General features: G+C 44.7%; 1 protein-coding gene across 1 annotated transcript; it reads left to right on the top strand.

The window, feature by feature from the left end:
• The first annotated feature begins 310 nt into the window (after positions 1 to 310).
• ism2a (isthmin 2a) lies at positions 311 to 22,145 on the top strand. The gene is made up of 6 exons (XM_062470191.1): positions 311 to 979; positions 9,454 to 9,702; positions 13,879 to 14,170; positions 18,864 to 19,001; positions 20,202 to 20,270; positions 21,599 to 22,145. The coding sequence occupies exons 1-6, from the start codon at positions 860 to 862 to the stop codon at positions 22,114 to 22,116; spliced, it is 1,386 nt and encodes a 461-aa protein (XP_062326175.1). The 5' UTR covers positions 311 to 859; the 3' UTR covers positions 22,117 to 22,145.
• Positions 22,146 to 22,754: the final 609 nt, after the last annotated feature.

Raw genomic sequence — 22,754 nt, 5'->3', positions numbered from 1 at the left:
TCACAGCCACTTATTTTTTATTTTTTTATTCATGATAACTTTTTCTGAGCAGAAACAGATATTTTAAACGAACTGGGTGTGTCACATGAGTGCAATAGCTCGTTGTGACCTGCTTGTTGCAAAAGTGCCATGGAGGTCATGTCCTGCTCTGGACTGCTTGGCCCCTCCATTGCTGCTTGCAGCTATATTTTTATTTCTTTTTGTGCGTTCCAGATGCCCCTCCCTCCTAACGTCATCTGGGGATGCGAGTCGACCTTAGCCAATGAAGATTCTACAATGTGCGGACTGCATAGTCAAACGGTGACAGGACAGCGTGTCAAATCGGTGGACTAAAGGAGACGAGGTTTAGATCTCAGCACATGCAAAGGAGATTCTCTACAAGGAAGTGAAGCAGTCACGCAGATTGCATTGGAAAGTGAAACAACCACTGTCCAGAGAACTATTGGAACTACAGGCTATAGAGGCGACACCACATTTGGAAATGAATTGTGTTGCTGCACCGAGGTGTGGAGTCAAAAACTAAATTTCATACAGATATCGCATATGCGTATCAGTGAGAACCCTAATGTTAACCTTTATTACCACCGCGTAATTGTAGACATTTGAAGTTGGATATAAAATCAGTACCGTGGAGAGCAAGAGCGGCCAATAGGCGCACCATAATACACCGAAAATTGGAATTGAAGAGTTTTGGATCATTATTAGCTGCATATGCTTATAATTTTTTGTCAATTATCCGTTTTGGACATCCTACTATGGCTATGTTGTGGATCTTCTGAAACAGCCTTTAGTCGCATTTGAAAGCGTTGCATCAAATAAATCCAAATAGTTATTGCAGGTTTCATCAACTTTCATCAAGATGACAAGGCGAGTTTTACTTCTGTGCGTATTCATACAGACTGCATACCAGGTGCCCGTCCAGGGATTCCCGGCCAAGAATCAGCAAAATTCCAAAGAGATGAGCAGCGCATTGGTGGAGGTAAATGACTTCTCGAAGTTCTTAGAATGACCGATCTACTGTTTTGTCTTTGCTGCGCATTTTATAGCGACAGCTCATGCTATAATCTACAGCTCAATGTAGATTATAGATGTATTCTATAACAAAATATATGCATTTGGCTGTCTTCATAATTCTGTATACTTGGCACTTTGGATACTTGGATATGATAGCTGAACGCACACGACGCAGAGGAGTGTAGGGAAAAGAGACGCGCACATTTCGTTGTTTCACCGGTCTGTTTCAACTGCTTTTTTTAAATACAGCTAGATACTGTATGAGAGTCATGTCTGACGCTTATCGCTTTTTGGAATATGGAAAAACACTCTCCTCGTGTCAATCCATTTAAGAGACATGCATTCACATAGGTTTTTTAGACTCACTGCTTGCACAGTATGGAAGCCTATGCCTAAAACGTTAACCCGTATGTGTTAATTGGAACCATACATTGGGAACCTGCTAAGTGACATCAGAGGATCCATAATATTGTAAACTTAGGTCATCATGACAGGTTTTAATGAAAGCCTATATATATTTGAGTCCAAAGAACACAGGTTAATCCAACGAAGTCCCAGGCTAAAATTTGATAAATTATGATACGAAAGATTCTGTCTTTTGTCCTCACTGTCCTGTTTGAAAAGCAATGGCATACATGGATGCACAAGCTTTCGCTCTTTCTGAAGGGTATTCAGTATCATGCTCTCTTTCTCCTCTTCAATGTTCTCATCCCCAAGTGTGAGCTGATGAATTTGAAGTTCACTTGATCAAGGTCTCTATTTTTCCTTTCATCTTATTTATTCAGCCAAATTTACGATGTGTTACCAAGATGTTGATGCCTGTGCTCTATTTTCATAACTTTAGTTCACTTTATTGTTGGTGTAACTATCTACCATTGTCCAGTGAAGGGAATTTACATCTAGGATGAAGTATTTCCTTTTATCTTTCTACACTCATCAAATTCCATCCAATCTAATCCGATATGAATACACTTGCATAGGTATTGGGTCGGCGGTTAAACTTTGAAGTCACGTAAAGGAGGTTTTATAGAAACTCATGCAAGAGAACAAGAGTAAATGCCAAATGCCAGAATCTAAAATAACGTTCTTGTTGATCTTACCAGCCCCAAATGTGTTGTTGTCCTTGCAGACCGACAGTTGCATAACCTTGTGGAAAAAGACCACCTTTCTCTGCCACAACTCATTTTGTGGCTCGTATCGTTCACAGATAAAAATGTGCGATGAAATAACTAGTATCCAAAAGATGCATTTAACTGCCACTGGCATTGACAAACAATGAGGTGCATGGATGGATGTACGGATGGATTCTATTCATACACAGCACAACAGGGTCTAGGCGAGAGTGCAAGTTTCCATTGGCTGACGAGGCCAATTAATGTTCTGCAAAATGTGATAATTTGACAAACAGGAGAGTGCAAGTTTCCAGTTCAGCAATGCAGGGATGATGGGGAGACATGCATTTGTTTGATTTCTGCCTGCTCACCCCCCCCCCCCCCTCTCTTCCATTGTCTTTCTCCACTTTCCACTTTATCTTCAAAATACATCTTTCCCTCACTTCCTCCGTCCATCCTATTCTTTCTCTTATCCTAATAGCTTTCACCACCTTCTCTTTCTCTCCTTCTCTTTCTCTCTCTTCCCAACCCACTTCCTCCTACCCGATCCCGCCTTCCCATCTCTTTCTACTCCTCTCTGGGATATGTATTTTAATTACATTCTCGCTAGCTGGAAAGCAGGGGCCAGCCACCCAACATTAATTCAGAATTGAACACACAAACAGGTGCTTCTCCAAACTTTAGGACTGGAATGCATGCCAGCGATATTGGATGTGAGTCCCGGAGAAGTCACGAGATTGAAAGAAGTGGGCGCCAGATAAAGGATCTTTGATAATTGTTAAACCAAATAATCTTGGACAAAAATCGAACAGCAGTCCCCCTCCAATCTCTCCTTTCCTAGAAGTGAGCCGAAACCTATGGCACATTTTACAGAGGGCGCCAAATTCTTGAGCCTGTTCACAAGTTCAAGTTGCTATTCCGTTTCACGCTGAGGGTAGAACTGTGTGGGGTGGAAAGCTCTCAAATATCCGGCACCCTAATTGAGGTTAAAATGAAACCCTATACCATAATCTATGTAAGAAAGTGAATGCTCTGCATAAACTTGTGGAGCGTGGGTACTGAAAGGCAAGATTTTTTGGGGGGGGCGGAAGAAACGTAAGCTCATGTTTTACCACTGGAGCCACATTTGGCTCCACATTAGGCAAAAGAACACACACAGATAGGATGACGTTTGTGCAAGTACACACACATAAACACATGCATCGTCTTAGATATGGATTTATAAACCACATGTATAATTACATTTCTCCATTCACTGACTGACCCATAAGTACATACTGTACATACACACACGCACACACAGATATTGCACAAACTAACTTTCAAAGTTACGATGGCTTGGCGTCATAAGCCTCTGTAACTTCTACTTATAGACACCAACGTTGTGAAATACCATTTAGACGGCTCTGTATGGGAACACATTTATTTAAGCAGTCACAGTGTCAGAGTGAATTTCCCTTCAAGTAGATTGTCTTCAGTTGGGAAGTGGGTGGCATAGAGGATGGGGGGTGGAGGGGAGGGGGGGGGGGTGGTGGAAATATCTAAACTGAACTGTCACTGCTATGTCTGCACGCACATACACACATTTAAAAGCCATACTGTCTCACACCACACATGCACCCCAATACCAGAGGAGCTAATATCCATCCTGACGTCCCAGCCTTGGGTTTCACATTCTGTGCGGCACAGCGAGGTGTTTAATGGCATAACTGCCAGGTCTCAGAATAAAGCGAGCTGTCAGAGCTATTAATACACATATGAGAAAAGTGCTTCTTCCTTTTTCCTCAGGAAATAATCAGATCAATCAATTTTATCAATCCATTTTTCTCCTTTCCTTTCCTTATTTCATCATACTTTTTTCCCCACTCTTTCTGCTTGCAGGGAGGTAAGGCGTCAAAAATGGGAAGTCTGTATAATGTGTGTGCTTGTGTGGTGCAATGGGACCACAATACTTTAATACTCATTACTTGCTCACCAAGGACACATTGTTAACACACTACTTTTGGTAAGTGTTGGTTTTGATTAGGAACCAACGATGTTAACTCCATTGTGGTTTTGCCAAGCTAGCTGCTGCAAAGTAGCCGTAACTGCCATGAGAACACACAATGGCTGCTTCTATAGAAAGATGGCATCCAACGAGTTCAGATGCTTAAACGCTGATGCTATCTCTACATGGCAACCCAATCAGATGGTTGTGCAGAAGCAGGGTGGTAGAAAGAAGGAATGAATGGGATATTTGAATGGGACATATTTTTGCAAGATATTTGAGTAATTTCTTTGCCAGTTTCTGGGCATGCATCCCATACATGGGGTGTACATGTTCTGGTAAGAGACCTTCACTGGTTCTTCCTAATTTTCCATGTGATATTTATTTTGGCCCCTGAGCATGTTTCTCTCTCGCTCTCGCTCTCGCTCTCGCTCTCGCTCTCGCTCTCGCTCTCGCTCTCGCTCTCTCTCTCTCTCTCGCTCTCTCTCTCTCTCTCTCTCTCTCTCATGTGGATTTGTGGAACTTCAGAAGTTTGTGTGGAATATGGAAGTCCACTTGCCCAGTATTCCTCTGGGCCAAACTCTTTTTCCCTCATTAGAAACTCAATTACTCATAGACAACTGAATGAAAGATGTTTTTTTCAAACCTTTCATATAAAAAATAAAAAGAATGTGTAAAAGACTTAATCCAAATTACAGTATCAAAAATACTGAATTGGAATTGGACTGTTTCCTTATGGCCATAGTTTGATCATAGATTTCTTTACAACTTGTATGAGGGACAAAGTACAGAAATCATTTTCCAGTGGTTTCAAAGAGCCCGTCAATAAGTTGACTAATTGAATAGACTAGTGCACAGTGCCTGTGATGCAGTCGATAATGAAGATATCAGTGACACATCAGTGACGCTCTCCTGCCCATGTCAGACGCTCTCCTGCCCATGTCAGACGCTCTCCTGCCCATGTCAGACGCTCTCCTGCCCATGTCAGACGCTCTCCTTCCCATGTCAGATGCTCTCCTGCCCATGTCAGACGCTCTCCTGCCCATGTCAGACGCTCTCCTGCCCATGTCAGACGCTCTCCTGCCCATGTCAGACGCTCTCCTGCCCATGTAAAACGCTCTCCTGCCCATGTCAGACGCTCTCCTGCCCATGTCAGACGCTCTCCTGCCCATGTCAGATGCTCTCCTGCCCATGTCAGATGCTCTCCTGCCCATGTCAGACGCTCTCCTGCCCATGTAAGACGCTCTCCTGCCCATGTCAGATGCTCTCCTGCCCATGTCAGACGCTCTCCTGCCCATGTAAGACGCTCTCCTGCCCATGTCAGACGCTCTCCTGCCCATGTCAGACGCTCTCCTGCCCATGTCAGACGCTCTCCTGCCCATGTCAGATGCTCTCCTGCCCATGTCAGACGCTCTCCTGCCCATGTCAGATGCTCTCCTGCCCATGTCAGATGCTCTCCTGCCCATGTCAGACGCTCTCCTGCCCATGTAAGACGCTCTCCTGCCCATGTCAGACGCTCTCCTGCCCATGTCAGACGCTCTCCTGCCCATGTAAGACGCTCTCCTGCCCATGTCAGATGCTCTCCTGCCCATGTCAGACGCTCTCCTGCCCATGTCAGACGCTCTCCTGCCCATGTCAGATGCTCTCCTGCCCATGTCAGACGCTCTCCTGCCCATGTCAGATGCTCTCCTGCCCATGTCAGATGCTCTCCTGCCCATGTCAGATGCTCTCCTGCCCATGTCAGACGCTCTCCTGCCCATGTCAGACGCTCTCCTGCCCATGTCAGATGCTCTCCTGCCCATGTCAGACGCTCTCCTGCCCATGTCAGACGCTCTCCTGCCCATGTCAGACGCTCTCCTGCCCATGTCAGATGCTCTCTTGTCCATGTCAGATGCTCTCCTGCCCATGTCAGACGCTCTCCTGCCCATGTCAGATGGGCATCTCAGTTGCTTCGTACCTACAATTCTTAGAGCATAATTGAAATTCTCAACACTATTTGTTCAACCTCCACATCCTCTAGTCATTCATGCATATTATAAAATCAATTACTCATTATTATGAAGAAGTTGCCAAGCTTTTGTACATTCATGCAAATGAATGTTGCCTATATTTGACATCAGAAATTACTCCTAACCCTATACAGAGTCCTATGTTATAGCCCATTGACAACATGGTTAGCATTTCGACTATCTTGTTTGTGAACAAAAACATTTGAAGGCACTGCCATGTTTATTTACATACATATATCTTTGAGAGATTAACTAAATATTTTGAGCAAGTTATGGGTTTTCTTGTAGGTAATCCATCGTATGGTATTGTTTGTATGAATTGTTTTGACACCGACAATCGACTGAGGAGGTTAAATTCAGGAGAGTTTTCATGTCGCATGCCCATTCCATGTCACGCTTACTGTAGTGCAACTCAGTGATAGCTCCACAGTTGAAACCATATTCATTGTGCCAGCTCGGTGGATGAAAATCTAGCATGTTTACTAACAGCAAGACAATCTAAAGTGGATACCTTAGAGAGCAATTAAGTTTGTTATGTCAACATAACACGCTTTACACAAGTCCGCGCTAACATCAACAAGTTAGTATGCAGGTTTTTTTCTTTCGGAAATGCGAAGCGCTCATCCAAACGGCACCGCAAATCCTTGGGTGCTGAGACGGACACCTGCAAAATTACAAATGTGCTTAGTGCCCGGTTCTTAAGCTAACTGTTTGACAGAAATCCCACTATCAAACTTCCACACACAGACAGAGACCCCTGGAATTATAGTATAGATGGCTCTAGTCAATGTGCACCATGGCACACAATCCTATCCATATATTTTCTTATGGACTAGTGCAGTGTATGGTGTTGCATAGTATAGAATAGCACAGTTTAGAAGTACAATAACCCAGATTCCACTCCTCAATTTATTCCTTTCAAAAGTTTACGCATGGTTGCAGCAGCAGTTCCCTTTTCGAAACATGCAGAATAAAACAATGACATGCACTGTATATAGATTAGGTGAGGTTCACTGGAGTCTCATAGTTGAATAGATGAGGCCCTCTGGTTCCCCACTTGGCAGTATGTCGGCCATACTATAATCAGCTCAGTGGTGACAGTGCACTTTTCTTGAAGAGTTCGAGAGGGGGAGAAAGGGGAACTTTCTGCTTCGCACAGGTTTACTGCTCATCACTCATGCACACCTACATTCATATTGCATTCATTAGGACACCCAATGCCATTTGTTTGCGAGACAGTTTGAAACCCTAGCACGTCTCTCCTTTCCTCACCTCTCCCAGTCTTATCTTCTCCTCCACTGCTCCACAGCTTAAGACTGAAAATCACTTTGCTTTCATTGCATCGTGTGCCTGGCAAATCCAGACCCACTCATTTAGTTCTAATTGTTTTTTAATTCAGATGCTCATTTCCTAGTTGTCCGATTCGCGATTGACTCATTCAGAAAGCAAACTGTTCTGTTATGACTACTGGAACAGATGTATATGAATTTCCCCAGCTTCCTTTGAAAGAAGCATTGGGTAGGCTAAATGTTCAGTGGACGACGTGTTTTGCGTAGCTGCAGGTTTTCTGGTCACAGCTGAAATTCAATAGAGTGCTGGTGAGGAAATGTATTGGTTGGGGAGGTGTGTGTGTGTGTGTGTGTGTGTGTGTGTGTGAGAGACGATGAGAAAGTAGGCTGTGTGAGAGAGGGAGAGACAGGAGATGTGTGTGAGAGCGAACGAGGGAATGGAAGAAACATCTGTTTGAAGTGTGCTGCAGACACAGCACGAGACGCAAGTCAAGACGTGACACACACGATGGGTGGACGGAGAGCTTTGATTCGACCCGACCCTCCCCCATCGCCCTTGCCACTGCACTGCCCACCTTCCCCACTCCTCCCACTCCCTTTTTCATTCAACCTTCGACACCCCTCTCGTTTCCCTCACTATCTCCTTTTACTTTCATCCTCCTCTTCCTGGCTGTCCTCCCCCGACACCATGTAAACACTACTCCTCTTACCCACTTTACTTCCGACCCGCGTCCATCCGTTGTCCCTTCAAGCCCTCATCCTGCTTCCTGTTGCCCTCCGAGCGCTCATCCTTCTCCTCGCCTCACTCTTTCACCCCCAACCCTCACCTCTTACTAGTAAGTAAGTAAGTAAGTAAGTAAGTAAGTAAGACTTTATTTATATAGCACTTTTCATACAAGAATTGCAGCTCAAAGTGCTTTACATAAAATCAACAAAAACAATAATACAAGTGTTGATCTAAAACATATAACAAACTAGCCGCACTCTATCTGCGGTCTCTCGAATCCGTCTTAGATCCGAGCTGCCACTTGCAGTTTCTAATACACAAGCATGACAAGGGGGTAGACAGACAAGGTTGAGGGAGAAATTTCAGCATAACATACTATCATCCTGTCCTCAATTCAGCAGCATCACACTCTGAACATATGATTACAAGCTACATACCATACCAACATGATACATGATATACACCATATATCGTAAACTGAGTGTTGATATCTCGGGGGTGGGATGCTGGTCCTTTGATGATCAGACCCGAGACAGACGCTGGACATTCATCAGATAAGTGATAGATGGGTAGGAGAGGTACACTTAGTGTCAGATGAATCTTCTGGGTTTTATGTTGTATGCAGACTTGCTGTCACTGAGAGGACTGTTCTTTATTCTATCTATGTATTCTATCTATTTCTAGTTTTTTTTTAGGGGGGAGTTAGGGTTAGAGTTACATTAAGGGTTGGGGTAAGAGAAAGGGATACTTTTAGGGTTAGGAGCTATGACGGGGTTAGGGTTCAGAATTGGTTTTTGGCTCAAGGTTATGGAAAGTTCAGGGAAAGGTGGGATTGAATTGTGATTCCCCACAAGGATAGCAATACGAATGTATGTGTGTTGTTGTGTGTGTTTGGGGGAGGGGGTGTGTATGCGGGGTGTGTGTGCAGAGATAAAGAGAGAGACATACAATGTATGTGTGATGATTTACCTGAGTGTAACATCCCGAGTCAGCCTCCAGGACAAGGTCTATTGTGTCACTGTGGATTTCAAACACTAATACCTACCAGATGTGCAGTAAGAGGCAGACTAGCTTGCTGACTGAAGGACTTATTGTCCAACTGACAGACTGACTTACTGGCTGACTAGTCGACTGAAAATATGGAGTCTGAGTCTCTGTCTCATCTTTGAATGTAGACATCAAATCTGTGAACGAACCTCGTCCTAATATTCGGAATTCCACACAAAATGATACAGCTTTGATTATTGTTTGTTGTTCTTAACACAATTACAAAATGTGATCTTTATCATTTTTTCGGTTCTGTTGTTGTCTTTAGGCAGTACCTGAGGACAGCTTAGGCGACGCTCTCTTGACCCTGGAGGACCTCCAGCAGCAGAACCAGCTCCAGACCCTCCCTCCCACCCTGTCCACTCACAACTCCAGACATCAATGGTCTCAACATCGCGGGGAGGGGATTTTACCCAAACCAGAACCAGAAGAGGACCCACAACCCTTCATACTGGACCTTAGGAAATTCCCAGACCTGGCCAATGCAGAGATAGCCCCCCAGAATCCTAATATACAGGTAGGGACACACAATTATGTCTGTAGTTTACCTTCACAAAATAATGGTGAAGGTGTGTTTTAATTTGAAATGTGAAATGTTGCTTCTTGATCCGTGACCTTGCAAAGTCTTTGACATGAGTTCCACAGTCACAAACCCTGGTATCTACATGGTGGACAATCTTGTGTGTCAATCTATTGGTAATGTTCTTGATCGCACTATAAATGGATCGGATGAGTCAAGTGATACGGTCTGTCTACAGTTCTATGTTGCAATCGATGTTATGGTCTGTGTTCAGTGGCGTAAGGTAGTTACAATGCGCCCTAGTGCATGCTTTTATGTCGGACCCTAGTGCGCTATAGTAACTGGATATGAGGCACATAAATCATTAAGCTATATTTTACCATGATGTATTGGATTTTACAGTCGAATGAGTTACTTAAGATATTGTTTTAGTAGAGCCGTAAAAGAAAAAGCTATCAGAACCATGGATAGGGCACTGACACTGCGTTAACGTCAACAGACAATCAGTGTTCAATCATGAAAACAAGCATAAAGTCCCAAAACTGTCCAGCTACAGTGTGCATGATCCCCATTAGATGATTCTACTGCACAACAATGAACCTTACTTTTGACGCATATCCTACATTAGAAAATAAACTCTGTATTAGTGCAACCACACAGTGACTTCACCTACATCTGGTAAACACACAGGCTTACAGGCCTACACAAGGACACGTGTGCTCGGCGGCAACCTGACTTCAAAAAGTTAACAACTTGTTAAACAGGAGCACAGCCCATCAGATACCCCAAATCCCTATGAAAAAACACTTGTACTCACCTATTCCTAGCCAGGGCTCTCAAGTCTCACGCATTCGCCGTGAGACTCACACATTTCAACCATTTCTCACGCTCTCACACAACACCTTGTATTTCTCAAGCATTTGAACAATTTCTCACGCTGAGAAGTAAGAGATAACTTGTCCCGCTGTATACAATTAATGGACGAGGCGCAGGCATACTGAGGGAAGATTTCTGCAGAGTTGATAGTGGTCTCGAGTTATACAGAGTCAAAAACCAGCCAATCAGAAGAACACACCTGATTGAAATGAATGGGTTGTTGTCAAGCTCTGTGGAAGCCTGATAACGACCATTCATTTGAATCAGGTCTGCTGGAGCAGGGAAACATCTAAAACATACAGAACAGCGGACCCTGAGGACCGGGATTGAACACCCCTGCTATAATCCTTGTTATAAAAGAGAGTGCGATGAAGGAGGGAGCTGTTCTCTTTGCCCTTCCTTCTCCCTCCCTCTGTTCCCTCAGTCTTTCTTCACAGCTGTTTTGAGTCGGCGCGGCCTCTTAAATTACCCCATGCGAGACCTTTTACAGTGGGGTGCGTCAAGTAGGCCATGATGCCGAAACATCTGCACAGGAGGGGGAGTGGGGAGTGGGGAGGGGGGGAGGGGGAAGAGGGGGGAGGGGGGAGGAGGGGGGAGGAGGGGGGAGGAGGGGGGAGGGGGGAGCGGAAAAGAAAAAAAATGAAACAAAAACATCCAAATCCCTAAATGTCAAAGGTCGGTTTATTATTTTAACAAGCCCTTTTTAATGTGCTCTCGGAGTGCCGATCTGCATTGCCCACAAAGTGCCTTTTTAAACAAAGGTACCAGAAAGAAAAAAAACACCTTTTAGTTTATTCTGTGTTATGAGGGAGGTTTATGTGCACAAGTGGATTCAAAAGGAAATTAAGTTTGACTATGGGGGAAAATATGACATGACAAGGAGCCCAGGGATCCAGAAATTTCAATCCTAAAAACTTCTGATCTATTTCTGAGAGGAAACTGAATTTCTTGTCCAAGTGGGACTAGGCTGCTGTTCTTCTTTAGTCTGTACAAGCCAGACAAAGCTGTTTCAATTTTATTTGTCTTTCTTTAGGCGGCCAGCGTCCAATATCCTCAGCAAAGTTTGTATTTATTTTTTACCTTGTTATCATGCTGGCAGGAATTAATTTGATTTTGACTGTGGAGGGTCAAAGCGTGACTGAGTGAACCATAGTGGACTTAAACAACGCTGCATGAAATGGAGAGGAGGATACAGGAAACAAGGAAAGAATAGGAGGGCACAGTTTCAAGTAGAAACTGCAGCAACTGAAATTACATTTCGTAAACGCAAAATGTTGTCTACCTCTCAAGACATAGGCAGTCTTACCTCAACCAGATGACTTCCGCACAACCCTAGTGCCCCTATTTTTTTTTTACAATTGCCAGGAGCACTTCCCAATGGAGACTTTGGCCCTCAACAAGAAGTGCCACTCTGTTAGAAACCTAGGTATGACTCAGAGGGCCTAATGGGCTGTAGTTAGTCCTAATACGCTTCCTCTACTTAAAGCACAGACGGACAGGGAGGAAATGGAGCTCAGCTTCAATATTGAATTGGTCCTCTCCGTGTTGTATGCGCACACAGGGCTGCCAGGGTCCGAGTCAAGGTGCAACAATGCTTAGCTGTAGTGATTAGGTGTTGCTGGTTGATGTATACTGGCAGTACTGCAAAGGCTGTGTTTGTGCGTGGTTGTGTGTGCACTTGCACAGGACGCTGTGCATGAAAGAAAAATGGAGACACGGTGAGGAGAGAGAGAGAGAGAGAGAGAGAGAGAGAGAGAGAGAGAGAGAGAGAGAGAGAGAGAGAGAGAGAGAGAGAGAGAGAGAGAGAGAGAGAGAGAGAGAGAGAGAGAGAGAGAGAGAGAGAGAGAGAGAGAGAGAGAGAGAGAGAGAGAGAGAGAGAGAGAGAGAGAGAGAGAGAGAGAGAGAGAGAGAGAGAGAGAGAGAGAGAGAGAGAGAGTTTTCATACCCTTAGAACTTTCCAGAACGAGAAGACGGCATAATCTCCCGTTTTAGATGCAGGTTTGTCTTTATAAACAGTTATAGCAGCCATCAGATGGTAACTGGCAAAATCATAAACAAGCCTGCCTTTGTCTAGATGTGAGGGACGCTGGCAGGGAAGGCGGGAGAGGTGGCGGCTGGTTGTCAGTCTATCACATATCTATCTATCCTACATTCTCTCTGCCTCTCTCCCTTTGCCCTCTTCATTTTCCATCTCATTCCACATTTTGTCTATGCACGTACTTCCTTCAGCCTCCTTTCTTCTGTACCTCCGTCAGCTGTCAGTCTCTGTCCTTATTTCTCTTTCATTCTCCTCCTGTCGCTGACATTCCTCCTCCATCCTCCTCACTTTCTGTCACTTCAGTCTTTCAACATTTTTGCTGGGCTTGCTCTTTCTCTTTCCACCACTTAATCCCCCTAGTTGTCCCCAAATACACACACACACTATTCTTACACACGCTCACTTCTGTGTCCTACGGATGTCTAGACGTGCCTGTACAACCATCCTGGAGACACGAAACGCAGAGGACACGCACATGCACATGCACGTTCACCCTCATACAAATGCACATTCACCCTCACTACCAGTAGGCCTACCCCAGCTAGCTTTTCCTGGAATAACAAGTTTCAGATGTGTTATCAGACAGACACCACAATCAACCGATATAAAATAGATAAAAATAGACATCCACCCAGTGAAACTGTTAGGAGCCGTTATCCCATCACTTGCCCATATTCTTGCTTCACTATGTTTTCATGGCGTTGCGTGGCTGAGGACGGCCCATGTGCAGCAGAGACCGCTGCTCTATACTGCTCCATACAGAAGCTATTCTGTGGGCTGGGAATGTTATCAATGCCCGTCTGTGGTCATGGTGGTTTTCCACTTGTGTGTGAACGCATTGTGTGTTGTGTAATTGCCGGTATTAAAGAACATTACAAGTCTGTGATGTTGATGAGGTTGTAGCAGCAACTGTGCACAATGTTACCCTTGGCAATCTGGGCTGGTCTTCATAGAACAGATTCCCCCCAAATTCCCCCACTTGAATCTTGATAACATATTGTTGCATCGTTGTTCACTTGCTCACAAACATAATATGTTGGATTTGAAACAAATGGGGAAACGGGTGCATGAACCTATTATTGATAACATTTCCAATGCACATGGCCTTTCACACTCACTCATATATCAATTGGAAATTGCTTTATGAAGAGCACAAAAAAAGATTATAAACCTGCAGCAGGAATTGTATACTTTAACCATGAACAATTACCAAGAGTCCACTTTACTCCCTGAACTGCATCTATATCTGCCCCCCAAAGGTGACCATCGAGGTTGTGAATGACCCCCAGACAGAGGTGGAGATGGATTTGGCCAAGGAGGGACGTAACGACTGGTCCCTTTCCGAGGAGGAGTGGCTGGGTCACAAGAAGTTGTTCTGGCCGCTGTTCTGGGAGTACCCTGACCAGGCCGGGAGCGGGCCGGGCCGGGCCAGCCTGGAAGAGCCCACCGAGGACTATAACTACGACACCGAGGATCCAGTGCTGAGTGGGGTCGGGGGAGGATGGGGAAATCGCTGGAACAAGGGATGGGATTCCTCCAAGGAGAACTATGGTGAGCCGTCACGTTGGAGATGGTGCTGTTATGTTGATGTTACCCTTTAGCTGAGGCCTGGGTTGAAAGACTGAGGTGAGATGAGAGATGAAAGATGAGAAGTACAATTAATTGAATCCGATGCTAAACATAGACAACAAACAGTCCCTCTCGGTTTCTCTCTCGCGCTAAAAACGGACATGTCGTATGCTGTTGAGAGGGAGACAAAGTAGAACGTGTTGCTGGCTTCTGGTGATGAATGCTAGCGCTTCTCGGAGGCGTCCCTTGCTCTGAAAGATGAACGGAAGCGTGGCCGTTTCTCAAGACAATAGCTCTATTCAGTTTCACAGAGAATGCACTGCAGCCTTTATCTTGGATAATGGAGAGATTGTGTTTGTTTGGTGTCCCTTATCAAGGAGGTGTGTGTGTGTGTGTGTGTGTGTGTGTGTGTGTGTGTGTGTGTGAATGCACGGGGGGACATAAGGTCTTAAGGTCAGGGCATGTCCTCAGTCTATGTCGGAAGATGTGTTTTGCTAGAGGCTTCCCCTTTTGTCGGGTTACGAGGTACGTTCCCCACACAAACACACACGCATTCTCTCTCTGTTCCCTAACATAGTTTAGGATGGAGGTGTGTTCTCAAGGTCTGCTACATAAACACGAAACTCACACACACAAACAACCTGCGTGAAAGGCAGTTCCTACAGACTTATCTCTGATTCCAGCTGTACACATGCAGGGAAGAAGAGGGAGTTGGCTTGTGAATGTTGTGTTTCACAGTCGCTCCTTATGTGAAAGTGATTGAGATCAGGAAAATAACAATTTGAAACAGAAACAAAACAGAAACAAGACTTGTCTCGTACAGATTAGCCACCCGGGTGGCTATACAGAAAATAGAGGGGAGATAAGATTATTTTAATGAAATATTGTCAATGTTTGCCATCAATTGTCTTACGTGGATCTTTTAAAAAACAATTTTGGTCAAAAATTGACCAAATTTGACCTATTTTGAAGAGAGCAAGCCTGAAAGAATCAAAAACATGGTTCAAACAATGTCTTTGATTCACATCTGATGGTTGTAATTTCCAACTAAATGCTGAACTCCCACAGAGGAAATCCTTTCTAAATCTCTCTCATTAAGCTGTCCTGAAATAGCATTTTCATGCTGTGTTCGTTTACTCTGAATCGTAGTTCTCTTGGTGTTGTTCAAGAACAGTTACCAGCAATCCGTTGAACAGCACAAAAAATGTTCTAACCCCACCGACATTACCTCACCTCAATGTGCGACAATAACTGGATAAAGCTGCCTTAGCTTTGTGACTTGTCTTGTGCCAAGAATGTATTATTATCACAACAAAAAAAGGATTTAATTGTATGTGGCTAGAACAGTGAATATGTATTTGGTCATTTCAAAGGGCAAATTGGTTTAGATACAATATAAAATTGCGTATCTAATGGAAATCATTATGGAAATAAATAATGTAATCACGTGCCAGCTCCTTGTGATGCCAGATGGTTAAAAACTGATTGCAGAACAGACTGAAGAGTGGTTTTGGATGAGAGAGCGACAGAGACAGAGACAAGGGAAAAAGATGGAGAGTGTGAAAACAATGATTAAACATGGGTTAGAAAGGGTAGGGGAATGGGTCAAACTTCAAAGACATTTAAGAAGGAGAAACAAGTACAATTGGCCCAGAGAAAGGAGATTACAGGTCAGGGGCTGGATGGGGGGGATGTCAAGATAACGGAAGGTGGAGGGGAGAACAATGAGAGAGAGAGAGAGAGCGAGAGAGAGGCAGAGATATACCTTAGCACTAGTGACGAGTGGCATTTGAAGCCTGCCGTCTGTGTGTGTGTGTACATGTGTTTGTGTCCTATGAAGCTGACACTGAGCCTTTTGTAGCTGCCTGACTTCAACATAAAGGCCTTCCAGGCCTCCAGGCAAGGAGCAGGCACTTGGGAGTCAGCATGTCTGTAGAGGCTTATAGCAGGGATGCACTCTGTAGCAGGGATGCACTCTGTAGCAGGGATGCACTCTGTAGCAGGGATGCACTCTGTAGCAGGGATGCACTCTGTAGCAGGGATGCACTCTGTAGCAGGGATGCACTCTGTAGCAGGGATGCACTCTGTAGCAGGGATGCACTCTGTAGCAGTGGTGCACTCTGTAGCAGGGATGCACTCTGTAGCAGGGATGCACTCCATTTCTTACCAGCTTACTTGATTGCTTGCTTACTGAGGACATGGTTTTGATCATTCTGTAGATAACAGTGGAGCAAACACCAACGCATAGCATACCAAAAGCATCACTTAACGATCCATTATTTCTTGTGATACCGGTGAATTTGTCCCTTCTCGGCACATTTCGAGATCCTGCTGTCACACCAATTGGCAATTAGATTGTTTTTGCTGCACTGTATATGCACTACTGTGAGTGAGATGTTATTGTAAGACTAGGTAAGGAATTGAGTCGTTGTCATTGCTCCGTGGTGTAATTTTAGTTCACCATACATTAATTAGCTAGCTGCTGTAATCAAGATGTGATTGTTACACTGTGTTGAAATCATTTAGATGTTATTGTTTCTTTTTGGTTCACCGTCCCTGGTAGCTGAAATGTAGTTACTTTGCAATGTGGCACAGACCTTTCCTTGACTATGACCATGACATGATACTGTAGTAGAACTACGCACTTCTGATCCCTGATCTTCTGCTGAACTTTCCGTATGCATAATTTGTACGTTTCTTTGGATAAAAGTGTCTGTAAAACAATAAAAGTTTCTTGAAGAAAGAGAGGAAAATATACAAACGTTGTTAGAGAGGAGAAAGGAAGAAGGAACAAATGAAGAGAGAGAAGAAGAGAGGGAAGAGGGAAATGCTGGGATAGTGAGAAAAAGAGGAAAGCGGATTGAGTGAGCAAAGGGAGTGAATGAGGAGAAGAGAATGAAGAAAGTTGGTTTTTCAGGGGCTGCCGCTGCAGTAAGCATTCCAGAACCAGGCCCTGGTGAGTGGGGGAGTGCAGCATCCTCACCTTCCCTTTGTTGTTCTCTGCAAGTCATCAGGGGGCGGGGAACTTCTCCTCCCTCACAACAACAGCCCACTGCTCTCTAGTGGCAGGGCATTGCAAACTTGTGGAAACGAAACATGCCCAAAATGCATTCATTACTGGCTAGCGAGATGGCAAGGAGTATTTGACGCTCTCTCCCTCTCTTTGTTCTGCTCACCGCTTTCGCTCTTATTCGTGTTTTGCTTTGAACCCTTCCTCGTGCACTTGCTCGGGGCTCTTCCTACCATTTTTCTACCATTTTGTCCTTGGTCTATCGTGTGCACCTCTCTCATACGCCCCCTTTCCCACAAACTTCCCAAAGGGTAATGTTTTAAACTTGGGAGACTGGAGAGGGTGACAGAGGGACTGAGAAAGATCGAGCTATGGAGAGGAACGGGCTGGATGGAGGGCAAAAACAAACTGTTCATTAACCAGAAAACATTTTAGAGTTTAGCTGTCCTAAGACGTTGTTTGTGTTGGCACTGCTTCTGGCTGCAGGCTGTAGCCACCTTGCCATTTAAATATTTATTCCACCCAAGAGACAGACGCACACAATTTCTTGCATTAACACTCTCACAAACTGGCAGATACAAACACACACACACACACACCCCTGCCTCCCCCTGTTCCCATACACAAACACACCTTGCCAGCTGGCCCTATATCCTGATCATTAGTGAGATTATGCTTTCCCTGTATAATATGCAATATTAATTTAGTCGTGGGTCATTAACTTCCATAATGATTTTCCAGGCAGGGATGTTTTCTTGGGGCCTTTACTAGCAGGTCTACCATCAATTGCAACAGGTAGAGTCTGGGGGCTTATACAGGTCAGGTAAGGAATGCCTGATTCTAGATCAGGTGACAGGTATCACCTGGTCAGTCTGAAAATGAGTTGGCCACCTTCTTCAAGGTCTGTTCTTTTATCATTGGTTGCAGCTGACTGAGAAACAGTCTACTTTTGCTACTTATCTTTCTTACATCAAATACAAATATATGCACAAAAAAAGTCCTATCTATATAAAACCGTCTGTGGCAAAAGAACCCCAAAACACATTCAGGGTTGCAAACATTAACTTACAGACCGGAATAGAGGATTATGGGAGTTAATGTTAAGGCAGCCACATCATACAAGTACCTGGGAGTGGAGGATAGGAAACGACAGGGCCAATGCCATTCTACTTCCTGTAGAGGTTCAGGTACTTTGATGCATGTAGGACTATGCTGCTCTGTGGCGGAGAGTGCTAAACTCTATGCAGTTGTGTGCTGGCGAAGGAAAATCACAGCAGAGGGTACTCCAGGCTTGAGAAGCTAATTTGAATAGGGTACTAGTGATGTTTCTAGTTGAGACAGGTTTCAGAATAACAATTCCCGTTTTAGAAAGGTTGACAACCAGCTTTAACTGTTACCCAGCAAAGGAAACCTTCACTCCCAACTGAACCCTCCTTAAATCTTTAGAAGCAAAATGTTCCCACTCAAGCAAGGCCCTAAACATCCAACAGAAAGCTACTTTTGAAGTTCAAAACTAATTTGCAGTACTGTTTTTATTACATAACACACAGACCACCTGGGTGAGGAATTTGCTAGGGCTCACTTCAAAGACATGCCAGACAGCTAACATACCTCTTTTGCTTTATTTCCCCCGTCCTCCCTATGCCTTCCTGCTGCCTCCTACAGAGTACGAGGAGGAGGAGTGGAGCGTCTGGTCACCTTGTAGCGTTACATGTGGCCATGGCAACCAGAAACGCATTCGTTCCTGCGGTTATGCCTGCACAGCGACCGAGTCCAGGACATGTGACTTGGAGCGGTGTCCAGGTAAGAGCATCTGTGTGACATCGTCACTCCTTGGCTGTGTATCCGATGTGTCCTAGTCTGCGGCTATACATTCCAAACTGCATACTTCTAGCAGGCACAGTACCTAGCTTCCCTTACATCATGTATATTGTTGCAGACAGTTACTGTGTGTGCCTGCTGGAGTTATTGCGCACCCTTCCGTTGTGAGAAGAGTAGTAGGTCAGAATAGCCAGAAAAACAAAACAGCCAAGTGAGAATAAGGCTCAGACAACAGTGGGAGCATGGTCTCGCCCCAAGACCTTTTGAGTAGGAAAAATCTCCCCTTGATACAAATGCAAAGTATTAGTCTAAGATACATGTTTGATGCCAACTCCTTCCATATCTTAGCAGTGAATTGAGTCTCAGCCTAACTTTATCACTATAGTACGGCACATTAATTAATATGAAGTCCAAACTTAAGTCCTTTCATACGCATGTCGCACCACGGAATTGTGACTGAGGAACTGGAATCATACAGTAAATGGTGATTGGTTTTGTTAGTCTATGCTAGGCCACCCTGAAAAGCCATCCATGTTGAAGAGGGTGGACACTGCCAGGATGTAGAACAGAGCTGATGTTGTTGGGAGCATGCTAGGTATGTTAGGCGTTTGGCTCCATGCAGGGCCCGGCTGTGTACACATCTCTCGAGGTGTTTACCACGGATCAATGAGGTACTGTACTTCTGGAACTGTAGGGGGTCGAGATCTGTCTGTGCGAATGGGGCGGGGGGGGGGGGGGGGTAGGGGTGGGTGGGTTGTTGGTTGAGTTGTGTGTCTGTATTGAGGGGTGTGTTTGGGTTGAGCGGTGCATGTGTGGATCGGGGGGTCGTGTTTCAGGGTAGGTCCAGTGAGCTGTGTGTGTTGAGATGGTACAGGGATGGCGTCGTAATGGGTGGAAGTGTATGCGTTCAGTATCTATGTGTTTGGGGTGGGCATGGGGCAGTGCCTCTACACATAGTCTCCAAACAGACTCCATTTACGAAGAGACAGCGCTGTAAAAACACCCCGGTTGACGTTACATTTCACACAAGCTGGCATTAACCCTCTCAGTCATGAGATGTTGGTCCTGCCTCCAAACTCTCTGTCAGGGTACTTGTTGTGCTATGTTTGATTTTTTGAAATTTTCATTTGAGATGAGGTGAGGTGTTCCTCAGCAATCTAAACCATTTTTCTTTGTCTTCAGATGACCTTGATGCAGTGACTGAATTGATGCTGATACAAACCACTAATGGCACTGACTCACTGGATACAAGTAGGTCACGTGACTGTCTGTGTATCTCTGCTTGCTCCAGTGCTCGTGGTGTGTGTACAGTACATGTACATTCAATGTTTTGGTAGTTGCCTAAAATTGCCTATTCCACTTAGTGAGTGTGTGTGTGTATGGGGAAGGGGGTCAGGGTTGGTTCAGGGTTGGCTAGTGGTCTGTTCTGTTTTGAGGGTGGGGGGCAAGAAGGTTTGGGACGTCTATCACAGACAGAGATACTGGGAGTCCTCCCCTGCCCCTCCACCCCCCTTCTTCAGTCTTCGCTCCATGGAGTAGAAAAACATTCCACCAAGAAATGTTTGAATTGGTTTTTAGTTTGGACTTTATTGCTCTCCTAGTGCTTGGCACTGACCAGTGAACGTGATAGCTCACTCCACAATCATAACAAAGTGTGCGCTAGAAAAACACAACAAGATCAAGTGGCTGAAGTTTTTCTTATTTGTCTCTCAGAGAGTCTACGGAACATAACTATTTGTCATAAATAAGTTCTAATTTGACCACAGCCTCTGATTAAAATTTTTTTGGGGGGCGATTGGTTGACTAAAGCTTAGTTTTTCCTGTTTCCCTTATTTATTTAAGGCTTTTCAGAGTTTGCTGTTTTGACATGTAAAAAGATTACACACCGAAGTGACTTTGAAAGCTTGGAAGCAGTCTTTCTGGTTTCCATTGTGTAATCAGTGCTGTTTTATTTTATAATCTGTTTGAATAGTTATATTTGTATTGCAATTGAAACCTGGTGATTGAATGACCAAAGTTGATTAGCTTGATTAAATCACTGTCACTTTTATGCAGTATGTTCATAACGGAGGTACTGTCAACCATAGAAAATGATTTCATCTATGTTTATTTTCTATGTCGAGAAGTGCGCTGGATATTGGCAAAATAGTTTGATACTGTAATAAACCTTTCCATATTGGTGTCAAAACTATTATGTAGATGAATGTGATCAAATGTTGATGTGACCAATTGCTTGACTTCCAATTTTGGATTGCCATTTATTGATGCCAAACCCTTACCGTGGATGTTGGTGAAACTTTATATGAAGAGGTCTAAGTAGATTCTCCAAAAATAGATCAAGATCGGTCCAAAAAGTTTATGAAAAATAATAAAGTGATATGCAACAAATAATAAACTGCATATATGTTGATAGCCAGTTTAGGATCTGAAATCTTTGGATCAGCTGTCCAATTCATGTGTTACCTAGAAGGATGGATGACCACATAGCTGCATAATCATCCTCCCATTGCCAAGCCCCTATGCTTTTTATATGCGTTCAGAAGCCGCTCAATAAAATGTATCTGTTTGAATCCCCACAGACGTCGACAGCTGTGAAAAGTGGCTGAGCTGCAAGAACGACTTCCTCCAGAAGTACCTTCACCAGGTTTTGACGGAACTACCCAGCTGCCCGTGCAGCTACCCCTCTGAGGCCGTCTACAGCGCCGTCAACATCCCGGACCAGAAGCACCGCAAGACGTATCGGTGGCGCGACGCCAGCGGGCCCAAAGAGCGCCTGGACATCTACAAGCCGTCCGCCCGCTTCTGCATCCGCTCCATGCTGTCCTACGAGAGCACCACGCTGGCGGCGCAGCACTGTTGCTACGACGACCACATGAAGCTGATCACGCGAGGCAAAGGGGCCGGGGCTCCGAATCTGATCAGCACAGAGTTTTCGCCCGAGCTGCATTACAAGGTGGATGTGCTCCCCTGGATCCTGTGCAAGGGGGACTGGAGTCGCTTCCATTCAGTGCGGCCTCCTAACAACGCTTTGGCTTGCTCGGACAACCCCCCTGAAGAGGTGTTCCAAGCCGAGCTGGAGGAAGCAAGGGAGTACTAAGGAGACCCCTCACCCCCCCACTATCCAGATAAGGGAGAGTAGTGGGAACGGAGGATGAGAGGGGAGAGACCAGCTGGTTGGAACATAAAGACCGTGGCTGTGGGTAAATGAATGAGTGGCTGAATGTGTTCACTTTCAAAGACTTTCGGATACAAATCCTTTGGTTGTATAATCTCATATACATATATACAGATATAAAGTATATATACAGTACAGTATACACACCAGCATGTGCAAACCTGGCAAATTACATAAATGGTTTCCCCAATGTATTTATTTTCCACGGATTGTGTTTTTCGGAAGACACGCCAATGGTGCAGCTACTATATTGTCTTTTATTTGCTGACATGGCAAATTGATATAATGGACAGTCTGAACTGACAGTCAGGCTATTAGCGCACAGCACTAGCCAGCGCTCAAAAGAACACTGGTGAGTCAACTTTGGACAAATGTTGGGGGAACAAATATTACATGAATTCTTTTAGACTTACTCACCAATTTCTCTTACCTGCCCTCAAGAGTCAAATGCACCGATGCTATGTGTTCGAGATGAGGTACTTGGAACTGAGGGGAGGGATTTGCGGCATGCGACAAGTGGTTGCAACGGTGACTCCAAGATCCTGGAGTGTGGAGCATGG

The sequence above is a fragment of the Osmerus eperlanus genome, chromosome 9, assembly GCF_963692335.1.
Source record: "Osmerus eperlanus chromosome 9, fOsmEpe2.1, whole genome shotgun sequence".
Lineage (NCBI taxonomy): Eukaryota > Metazoa > Chordata > Actinopteri > Osmeriformes > Osmeridae > Osmerus > Osmerus eperlanus.
The sequence above is the reverse complement of the archived record's forward strand: the minus strand, read 5'-3'. Positions and strand labels throughout refer to the sequence as shown.

What these genes read in the sequence shown, in the direction of transcription:
- ism2a (XM_062470191.1), top strand. Translation starts at nt 860, where the DNA reads ATGACAAGGCGAGTTTTACTTCTGTGCGTATTCATACAGACTGCATAC. An exon ending in CCCAGAATCCTAATATACAG is followed by an intron (nt 9,703 to 13,878) that starts GTAGGGACACAC and finishes TGCCCCCCAAAG; the next exon opens with GTGACCATCGAGGTTGTGAA. An exon ending in TGACTTGGAGCGGTGTCCAG is followed by an intron (nt 19,002 to 20,201) that starts GTAAGAGCATCT and finishes CTTTGTCTTCAG; the next exon opens with ATGACCTTGATGCAGTGACT.